This window comes from Macaca fascicularis, chromosome 11 (genome assembly GCF_037993035.2).
Source record: "Macaca fascicularis isolate 582-1 chromosome 11, T2T-MFA8v1.1".
NCBI lineage: Eukaryota > Metazoa > Chordata > Mammalia > Primates > Cercopithecidae > Macaca > Macaca fascicularis.
Genome location: NC_088385.1, coordinates 103049922 through 103061335, shown reverse-complemented (window position 1 = coordinate 103061335; position 11414 = coordinate 103049922). Strand labels below are relative to the sequence as shown.

At 39.5% G+C, this 11414-nt stretch overlaps 1 protein-coding gene across 2 annotated transcripts in view; it reads left to right on the top strand.

Moving 5' to 3' along the window:
• Window positions 1-66: 66 nt before the first annotated feature.
• Window positions 67-11414, top strand: part of LTA4H (leukotriene A4 hydrolase) — a 35220-nt gene continuing 23872 nt past the window's right edge. For both annotated transcript variants that reach the window (XM_005571915.5, XM_005571913.4), the window contains exons 1-4: window positions 67-283; window positions 6635-6765; window positions 8257-8377; window positions 11260-11328. In XM_005571915.5, coding sequence (XP_005571972.2) covers window positions 125-283; window positions 6635-6765; window positions 8257-8377; window positions 11260-11328 — 480 coding nt within the window. In that variant the 5' untranslated portion in view covers window positions 67-124. The remainder of the gene's footprint in view (window positions 284-6634; window positions 6766-8256; window positions 8378-11259; window positions 11329-11414) is intronic.

Sequence of the window (11414 nt, the reverse complement as noted above, 5' to 3'; positions counted from 1 at the left end):
GCGTGCACCGCAAATCCCTCCCCTGCTTCTTTACCTCTATCCCTCCTCCTCAGGTTCTCTATCGGCGAGTCTGGTAGCTGAGCGTTAGGGTGTAGGTTGTAGTGCGGTGTGATCCCCCAGAGCCATGCCCGAGGTAGTGGATACCTGTTCGTTGGCCTCTCCGGTTTCCGTCTGCCGGACCAAGCACCTGCACCTGCGCTGCAGCGTCGACTTTACTCGCCGGACGCTGACCGGGACTGCCGCTCTCACGGTCCAGTCTCAGGAGGACAATCTGCGCAGCCTGGTACAGTGGGGCGCCTGCCCAGTGCCCGCCTCTCCCGGGCTCCCCGCCCCACGCCCCTAGTCCTTGCGGATCTGCGGCTCAGCCCGCCGCGGCCCCTGCCTAGCCCCACGTCCCCGTCTGCTCTTCTGTAGCCCCCATCCAACTCACGTTGTGCACTTCTCTTCGGCCCCCCCAGATCTGCCACAGCACCCCCTCTCAACCCCACTTAGCCTCTGCATCCCTTCCCTCACCCCGCACTTACACGTCTGTCTCCTCCGCCCCTCGGCCCGATCCTCTCTCCGAGGTCCCTGGGCACATCCCGCGCCTCGTCCACACCTCTCAACTCACCCAGCCCTAGGTGTCATCTTTGCAATAGCCCCCATAATTTTAGTTCCCGGCTCTTAATTACCCCATGGCCTCCCCATTGCCTCGGCCTGCGGCCCAGAACCCCCTTCCTCGGGCCCCAGACTTTTCCCAGCCCCCAGCGCACCTTCCTCAGTCAACAGTCTCACCCAAGTCTCAGATCCCATGTCCTGTCGATCCCTGATCCCACAGTTGCCTCCCAGGAACCCTTATTTCGATCCACAGGTCTGCAGGGCACCACCCATCCGTCTCTCTCCCAGTTCCCTGGATCTCCCAGCTAGTCGTTCTCAAGCCCCTTAGGATTCCCAGCCCCGGCCAGGCAGGCCTCTTCTCTCCCCGCTACTTTGAAACTAACAGTCCCGTCTTGCTAACTCTAGGCGCAGCTCTCTTCAGGGTCCTTTCTACTTTTTAATCTTATCAACTTTCTTATCTTCTAGTAATTTAAGGACGGGTGGGACATTCAAGTTTTCTAAGGATGATTCAATACGCTTTATTAATAGTTGGTTCCAAGGAGCCAAGTAGTTATTTCACTTAGAAAACACATACTTCTACAAACTCTGTAACCATTGGAATGAAGAAAGGTTGTAGATTCATGGAATATTATTCAGTGATTTTATCTGTATCATATAACCTATATTTAATGTTCTTGCTCAAATTGCCCGATAGTATTTGGTTTGTACCTTTCACCGGAAGAATTTCACAGAAGAGCATTTTAGAAATAAGAGGGTCAGGAAAAGACAGCCAAATTCGGCTTCTTCACCAGGGCGGGATGCTACACGTGTATTTTACACAGTATAGCATGGTGAAATCTACTAAAGCACATCAGTAAGCAATCAGATCAGATCGGGCAGATAAGAATTGGTGGGTTTCAGGCCTCTTTTTCCTACTTGTGTAGAAAAGATCTGCATTTTGATTTCATTAATATGAACTAATAAGTACTTAACTTTCTTACTCTTTGGCCTTCAACATTTTGCTAAACTGATTGATTTGAAAAATAGGTCGATTCCTGTATGTACTGGTACGTAATCACCAAAAGTACTATAAGAAAGAAAGATAAGCAAGAAGGCATCTATTTCCTTGTAGATCGCACTTTGGTCTTCTTGAAGTACCATGCTATCTTTAATTGTAGTAGCAACTTTGCCTGGGCAGGGCTGAAGTCCTATTTCATTGCAGTTTCAAAACTAAACACCGCATGTTCTCACTCATAAGCGGGAGTTGAACAATGAGAACACACGGACTCAGGGAGGGGAACATCACACACCAGGGCTTGTCGGGGGCAGGGGCCTAGGGGAGGGATAGCTTTAAGAAAAATACCTAATGTCGATGACAGGTTGATGGACGCAGCAAACCACCATGGCATGTGTATACTTATGTAACAAACCTGCACGTTCTGCATGTGTACCCCAGAACTTAAAGTATGATAATAAAAAGAAGAAAAACCGCACTATGGGACTGCCATATTTGAACATGTGTTTATATGTCCTACACTCGAAAGTACTAGAGATTTAAAAGTTAAGCAATTCAGGAAACTTGTTTTCAGATGTGAATGATTCCAAACCAAAACCGAGGTTGCTAGTGGAAGAAATTTAAAGAGGTTTTTCTAATATATGGACAGCAAATTCTTCCTTGAATCTTTAGCTGCAACATATATTTCAGAAGAAATATTCCAGTTAGTTTAAGATATAATAAAACCTTGACTAAGCCCCAAACCCACTCAGAGCTCTCAGTCGACTGGAAAATTCTTGCTCTTCACCTTTATTTTAAAAAATTAAATTATAAACTATGCTGAAAAAAATGAAAAATTTTATAGCTTTTTGCTGCTTAATATGACCTCACACTTACCTCTGTTTTGTAAAATAAAAACTTAAAAAAAATTATTTGAAGTTCAGGTGTACATGTGCAGGTTTGTTATATAGGTAAACTTGTGTCATGGGGGTTTGTTGTACAGATTATTTTGTCACCCAGGTATTAAGCCTAGTACCCATTAGTTATTTTCCTGATCCTCTCCCTTCTCCTACCCTCCACCCTCCAGTAGGCCCCCGTGTGTGTTCCCCCCGTGTGTCCATGTGTTCTCATCACTTTTGTAAAATAAAAACTTTACCTCTATTCTATAAGTAAGCAAGAGTCAGGATGTTTAAATTTTGAGAAGAATGTCCGAATCTAAAAATCTGCTCATTGTTTTCACATTCCCCAAATCTAGAGAAAAGTAAGATTTTAAAATTGTGATTTCTGGTTGGCATGTCTGTTTAGCAAATTACAGCCTGGAATTATAATAATGTTAGATGTTATACAAGGAAGGCAATTTGTAGTACAAAGTGACATCTGTTTATAATTGCTTATTTATGACAAAAGCCTTAGACCAGGAGCTTAACCTTATTCATTAGTTAATTAATATTTATTTAAAGTTAACTTGTTTCTTTCCTCCAGTAGATTGTGGACTCTTGAATGTAGAGACTGTGTTTCATAACTCTTTGTATCTCAACTAGTATAGTCTATGTCTGGCATGTAGAGGACATTCAAAAGGTTTATTAATGGATGATTTCAATTAGAAAACAGATAAGAAAACAGTGCCTAAGCCTAACATGGGCTACATTGGTAATAGTGCCAGCTGAATTTCAGAGGTGAGATGGGAAGACCCAGTGCCAGTGCTGAGTCAGCAGAGGCATCATGTCTTCTCTTCGTCTCCATTCTTGGAGTCTGTGATGTTGAGGAATGCTGAAGGAGCTTTAATTGGACAAATTCTCAGCTTTCTAAAATTCTTTTCAAGTTTTGTTTTACTTACACTGAAGTTTGATCCTCCAAATTTATGATAACTTTCAAACATTTTTTTTCTTTTCACTGAAACTTTCAGAAATGTTTAGGTATTCTTTTGATTAGTGGCTCGAGGTTTTAGTGCCATGGCCAAGGCAGAAGCCAGCAGTTAGCAATAGGTATTTATGACTGCAAACCATCTTGTCTTCACTAAGTAAATGGCTCAACTGGGAATCAAATCAAGGTGGGTTTTTAGTTTTAGTTTTGTGTTTCACACATAAACCTATGCTTTTTTTTCTTTTCCATCATATCCTTGCACATAGCAGGTAGAAAATGTAAATACAGACATCATAATGAGGCATAAAGCTTTTTTTTAAAAAAAACTCTCCTTTGTTCTAGAAAGGATTGAGACTGCTTGAAGCAACATATATAGTATAAGATTAAAAATAATTAAATAATTCGGAGGAAGAGAGAATAAGGATAGGAGAAACAAAATCCATGGCATAAAGCCCTCTGTACTTTAAAAGAAGTGGGCCACAAGGTTGACATGGAGCTTCCTACCGGCCTGTGCAAAAAAGGAATCAGATATCTATTCCATGGCAACTGACCAGCTACTGAGAAGTACAACTGTTTTTTGAGGGGATAGAGGTACTGTTCAAAGAGGATACTGTGAAACATAATAAATTATATCCTACCATTAGTAAAGCTGTTGATGCTTACCACGTTTCTTAAAAAGTACTAAATCCAACTTGTCAACGATCCAGTTTTCTTTTTCTTTCTTATTACAGTTTTTGTTATTTTTTAAAAATAACATCACTGAAAGAAGGGGAATTTTAAAAAGTAGTTTGCAAATGATAGTTGAGGCTTAGGACTTGAGATATACAGCTTAAACATTGCAGTTTTTGTTTTCTCTTGGTCTAGGACCTGCTTCATGCATTAATTGACACCTAGTGTTTTTGGGGCAGAGTGCCAAACCCTGGGAATACAGACTTAAGTAACATTCTCTGTTTTAGAACCCTTAGTCTAATGGAAAAAGAAACCATTATAATGCAGTACAGTAAATATTATAGGAAAGGGTAGGGCCAACTGCTGTAACAAACACAGGGGATATCAAAAGGTTTCACAAAAAATAGTTGTCACCATGAAACTGTTCATGATTCTAAACAGATTTGGAAAATATAGGCAATATAGAAAACAGGATATGTTCCACTGGGAAATGACCCAGTTAATTCATCTATATGAGCATGTGTTGTTATAAACACAAGATACTCAAATCAAGTTTTTAAAACAAGTTAGCTATTCTGAATAGCTATTCAGAACTAGGTACTAGACTGTGAAGAGACTAGAGAGGTACTAGAATATGAAGGAGTAACCGTATTATTTTAAATAAGATATAAACCATATCTTCTACTAATTCAGAGTAAGGATAACAGATGACGTGCCCCCAAAAGAAAGTAACCTGAAATAATTGGCCATTAGGAGGGAAAAAGATGGTACTCTCATAACAAATTTGGCTGCTCTTAAAAAAAAGTAAAAGAAAAAAAGGAAAACAAACCAAGATGGAAATTTCTTCCTAAACAAAAATTGTTGACTCCAGAGAGGTGGGAATAAAGTTTAGTGATTGTCCTTGTGATGATTTCTGAGCTTATCACACATGGTTAACTAATATAAAAGCGGGGCAGCTGGGAAATGGCTGGTTCTTAGCCTTACATGTAGCCAAGCCAGATTTCAGAAAAGGAAAAAAAATAATGCCAGAGGTAGGGAGATCTGATAGAAAGCAGTTCTACCAGTCCAGGGCCCCACCTGTGTTAGTAGTGGAAAGAAAGGAAAGGTATGAAGACACTGTGAAAGAACAACTTTTAAGTGGCTGTGTGGGATTGGGAAATGGGATCAAACCTTAGGGAACTGGAAGAGTTCTTTGAATAGAATCAAGAAATCTGGGGAGAAACCTGATTCAGGGAGTATAAAAGTCATTTTTGGAATTTTTAGAAGCCTATTCAATGTGTGGTGCTATGTCCCATGGAAATGTTGAGCAGACAATTAGACTGAGGTCCTGGGGAGGGAATACAACTGTGGAACTAGAATGGCAGGCATCTTCACAGAGATACTAGTTGAAGATGTGAGCATGAGTAAGAGCTAGGGAGTGAAGGATATGGCAAGAAAATCGAAGGACCAGGGCTGGAACACTGGGACATATCCATATTTTTGAGTTGGAATAAAGGAGGGGAAAGGAAAACATTAGACAAGGCAAAGAAGAGAAGGAAGGGGTTTTAACCAGATGACATGTCCGTAAGGGCTGTAAGTAGATAGAGGTCAAGGTTATTGGACAGAAAAGACTTTGTTGATCAGGGTAGGGGCTGCCCTTTCAATAGCAAAGGAGCTGGAAGCCGATAGAAGAAGGGGAAAGGGAGGATGATGGATGAGGAGGTAGAAGTAGCAGTCATAGCAGTCATAAACTCCCTTGGAGTTTAAGGAAGGAAGGAGGAAAACTAGAATAGTTAGTGGGTAGATCCATCAAGCAGAATTTTGTTTATGTTGTTAGGAAACAGTCTTGTGATATAGGAAGGTTCAAGATTCTAGGACAAGAGATTAGTTGAGAGATAATTAAAGAGTATGATTTCTAGGGCTCAGGATTTTGTGGATAGAAAATACTCTGACACTTGTTGCCACTCCTTCATGCCCAAAGCAGTTGTCCTTAATTGGCCCTGGCAAGTAGATATGGCCTCCCAATCCTCTGCAGAATCATTTGGTCCGAGTTGCCATAACAGGTTGGGCTTTTTCTAGATATACAACCATAGTGATATACAGTCTGCTGATTTGCTTAACGAACATGAAGTTTGAAAGTACATGGGAGTTGGCCTACACGAGTTCTAGGAGGAAATATATTGTGTAATGTATTGAGGAGCCAGAGTGAAAGAAACTTAAGTTATAGGTAAAGTTTTTCATAATAGAGAAAATTTTAGGAGTCAGAAGCAAACATATTTTGATTTAGATTTGACTTTTACTTAAAGCCCAAAATTTGCGTGACTGTCCTAGGGTTACTTAACAATATGTATGCAAATCTTAGAACCCAAAAATTTTCAGGATGCTTAGAGTCTCAAAAAATGAGACCTAGACTAGCTTTTAACTCTTTACTTCTTCTAATTTCACTCTGTATTTTACTCTCCACAAGCAACTAGTTGTTGTAACCTATATCTAATACAAGTTTTTTCTGGTAAATGAAACTATTTTCTTACTATTTAAAAATATTAATTTTAGGTTTTGGATACAAAGGACCTTATAATAGAAAAAGTAGTGATCAATGGACAAGAAGTCAAATATGCTCTTGGAGAAAGACAAAGTTACAAGGGATCGCCAATGGAAATCTCTCTTCCTATCGCTTTGAGCAAGTATGAATGTTATGATCTTTCTCTTTTACAGCTAAATAATGGGGAAAAATATTTTTAACTAATTAAAATATCTTTTCTTTTTAAATTTTAGTTTGTAAATATGTAACGATTGGTACACTACTTCTCCTCATCTTCTGTTCAGATTAAAGTTGATACAGCAGTTAAAATTATATATACTTAAGATACTAAAAATGTTTTTTGTATATAATAGAACAAGGACTTGGGGAACTGTTAGTTTTTACACGATTCATCTTTTTACTATTATCTAGAGTATGGTGGGGGCATGCCATCCTAAGAAGGCATTTCAAGATAACCTGGGCAGCTTTTACAAGCTGCACATTCCTTGCCCTTGCCCCAGAGGCCAGCTGCATTTATTACCGGGACAATGATAATGCCAAAGATAGAACTGTTACAGTGCAGCAATCTTGGGATAAGTGCTTTAAATGCATTCTTGTATCTAATCCTTACAGTAACCCTGCTGGTATAATCTACACTTAAAGATGAGGAAAGGGAACCTTAGATAAATAACTTATTCAAGAAAGTGGCAACCAGAATTGTCATATTGGGAGTATATGTCACCTCTTGATATACTGGGGAGGGGAAAAATGGTGGAAATTATTGGCCTAGAACAAGGGTGATCTACCCTAGTTGTTCAGTGGCCAGTGTTTTCATGCTTTCTCTTTCCCTTTAAGAGAAGGGAAACGCTTAAGTCTAACTTGTGAGGTAGATGGTATTCACCCCATTCTACAAGGAAACTGTGGCATAGGGAGGTCAAGTAATTTCTCCAAATTTACGGTACCAGTAAGTGATAGAGTCGGGATTCGAACACGCTGGTCTTAAAGCTCTGCTGTTCACTTATTATCAGTGCTTCTCAAACTCTCTGGGGTAAAGGACCAATTTTTATCCTCTTCAATCTGTCATAGACTGATACTTTTATAAAGTGCAATAAAAATGAAATATGAGGAAGAAGAGATGAAATACAAGCACACATTTTTTATTATTAGATTCAACAGACATAAAAATGACTCTAAAAGTTTTGCAATGCTGACTCCCAACTTCTGGTCTTGTCTTGTCCTGGGCCAGTAACAGTTTGCAGACCAGCACTGCTCTGTGTCATGCTGTGGCACCTGCTGCTGTGGTAGTTGAAGCTCCAAAATGATTTCTTTCACTTTTCCACTCTAATAAAAGATTAAATGGTATCACAGATGCAAAGTACGTGACACACAATGGGGTACTCAACCACTGTTAGTTGCCATTACGCCTTCGCTAGCAGTTAGCCTGGGAGAGGTAAAAGGACCCACAGGCTGGCAATTAGGTAGGAAAACTGAGAGGAGACTTACCCACTGAGGATACGGCATTCCTAGAGCTTACTGTCAATCAGTGATGAGAATGCATACTATGTTATTTATATTACTCAGTGTATGTATTACAAGTTTAAATTTTCACTAGATAGAATCATACTCTACTAATATATTTATTTGTTTCATACAGAAATCAAGAAATCGTTATAGAAATTTCTTTTGAGACCTCTCCAAAATCTTCTGCTCTCCAGTGGCTCACTCCTGAACAGACTTCTGGGAAGGAACACCCATATCTCTTTAGTCAGTGCCAGGTAAAAAGGATTCCAGAATGATTTCTGATGCAGAAAACTCCCAGCACACAGGGTTGAATGAAGCAAAATGAACAGTGGTTTTATGGATTATGTGGGTTTTACCTAATATAATATATTAATTGATCTATAAAAACATATAAGATAAATTATTTATTTTCATTTTATCTTTCACTATTAATACACTCATGCATTACTTTAAATAAGAAGCTTCTTTCAGTTTGGAAATATGTCCACCTAGATTGGACTTTCTAGGCCTGACTTAGAACTTGGCAGAGAGTAGGTACTCAGTAAATAGTCATAAAATGAAAGGAAAAATTAATAAATAATATGTACTGGTTATGAAAAATGCTAATAGTAAAGAAATGGGAAGTGAAAGATTTAATTTCCAAACCTTTTCCAGACACCATTGCCCAGAGGTAACCACCACTGAGTTTGGAATGTAACTTTTCCATATTTTTCTTACATTTACAAACATATATCATATCAATATATTAACTGTACCTCTGTTTTCCATTTTAAAACTAAAGGTAAAGAGCCATACGATTAGAGATAACCTGTCACAAGGATAATGCTTTTCAAACTGTCTTCTGAAAGAAAAAATACCTACTTTTCATAGCAATCAAATAATGCACAATTAAGAGAACTGACTTCATTAAGCATTTGCTCTATTTCCAGGCATTGTGCTAGATTCTTTACATGTTTCATCCCTCCCAATATTCCTGTGTGTTAGGTTCAAATTTCAATACAAGTCCTTTTAAAAAAGGAATTAGCATATGAATCAGACCTGTTTACTTTCTATGGCCACTTGAAACATCTTTTTAATCTAAGAAACCCTCAGTTTAATAATCTAGAAGACATGAAATGTTATACGTAAGAGTGTACAAATTGCACAATCTCTATCTCATGAATATCTGATTTTCAGGCAGTATTTCTTAATAGAATGTCTATTAACCAAAGTTGGCAAGAAATGCAAGATTTGTGAGTCATGAAAATGTTAATTTTGAATATATTATTCCATTTCTTATTGGCAGCAATGTTGGGAATACGGGAAACAGATTTCAGCTAAATTAATAAATTATTGCAGCTGATAGAAAACATGTAGACATGATTTTGTTTGATGAAGTTGCTTACGGTTGTTCTGTATGCATATTTGCCTGGGTTTGGCCTTATCCAGTGAAATGCATTTAAAAACCCCTTTGGTATTGCCATGTCACCTAACTAGAAACCATCAAGGAACTCTGGAGGCATGGTCTTGGAACTCTATTTTGGGAGAGAGAACCAGGTGGCTTTGCTAGTCCTATTTAATCCATCTAGAGGTCATTTGGGAGCCTATATCTTTGGAGAACTTTCTGGAACTAAAATGAAAAGACCTGGAGTTTGGGGGTTTTAAGAAAGCTTGTGGTGGAATGAAGTATGTTTAGGATTTGTAATAGCTTCAGAGAAGGGTGTTAATATCAGAATTCCTTTGAGTTAGTAGACTATCTCAATGAGGCTGGGTTTCCATTCCATTGCTCACCAGCAGTAGACAGACTTATTTGTACACAGACTGGTTATAAGATTGTAGGTGCTCTTTTTTTTTTTTTTTTTTTACTTTTGAGACAGGGTCTTTCTGTGTTGCCCAGGCTGTAGTGCAATGGTGTGAATTCGGGTCACTGCAGCCCAGAACTCCTGGGCTCAAGCGATCCTTTTACCTCAGCCTCCTGAGTAGCTGGGACTACAGGTGTGCACCACCATGCCCAGCTAATTTTTTTTGTGTAGAGGTAGGGTCTCACTATGTTGCCCAGGCTGGTCTCAAACTCTAGAGCTCAAGCAATCATCTGAGCCTCCCAAAGTGCTGGGATTGCAGGAGTGAGCCATGGCACCCGGCCTCTGGTCATAGTGGATGGAACCAATGTTAATAACGATTGGTGTGGCAGTAGAGAAACACTTTGCATATGATATGAATGAAGATGTCTAGATGGTATTGAGAGAGACTGTTCTTTCTCCTTTCTTTGCTTCTTTGTTTGTACTTACAAGGTTTGCTGCAAGATTGAAGTGTCAAGACTACAGCAACATTTCTCAGGCTGTGTTCATTAGAACACTGGCATCCCATTAGCTGTTAAACCAGAGAGAAATGGGTTTTGTGTTAAAATAAGTGTAAGAAATCAAACAGGTTTCTTTATTGTAGGTCTGTTCAGAGCCTTCAGGAGGCTAATGTTCTCGTGGCTCTGCAAGACAGGGGTGCAGTATGCCACACTTCTCAGGTCTGTTTTGCTACAGAGCCCTTTTTTCTCAGGTTTCTAAAAGCTTCTCACTGGGCACTGTTGTCGCCCAGAAGATAGAGTAGGAAACACTGCTTAACAGTTTCTCCATGCTTCAACTGAAATGTGAGGATTAACCACAGATTAAAGTGGAAAATCTGATTTTCAAAAGTCCAAGAATCTGTTTTTGGACTTTAAAAGATCCCAAGAGGCCAGGTGCGGTGGCTCACGCCTGTAATCCCTGCACTTTGGGAGGCCGAGGTAGGCAGATCACCTGAGGTTGGGAGTTCAAGACCAGCCTGACCAACACGGAGAAACCCCATCTCTACTCAAAATACAAAATTAGCTGGGCGTGGTGGCACATGCCTGTAATCCCAACTACTCAGGAGGCTAAGGCAGGAGAATCGCTTGAACCTGGGAGGCAGAGGTTACAGTGAGCCAAGATTGCGCCATTGAACTCCAGCCTGGGCAACAAAAGTGAAACTCCGTCTCAAAAAAAAAAAAAAAAAAATTCCCAAGAAATGAGACCTGTTTTTATTTTTAAAAAAATATGTCTAAGAACAATGCTGCAATTTTTAATGATTTCTTAATGCCGTATCAGAAAGATAAATAGCTATTTCTTCCTGTTTCTCCCTTTTTCAGGCCATCCACTGCAGAGCAGTCCTTCCTTGTCAGGACACTCCTTCTGTGAAATTAACCTATACTGCAGAGGTAAATATTACAAATTATTAACTGAATTAAATGATGCATATCAGTAAATATGGTGTAAATGATAAGCAGAGATGATAATTGAATTC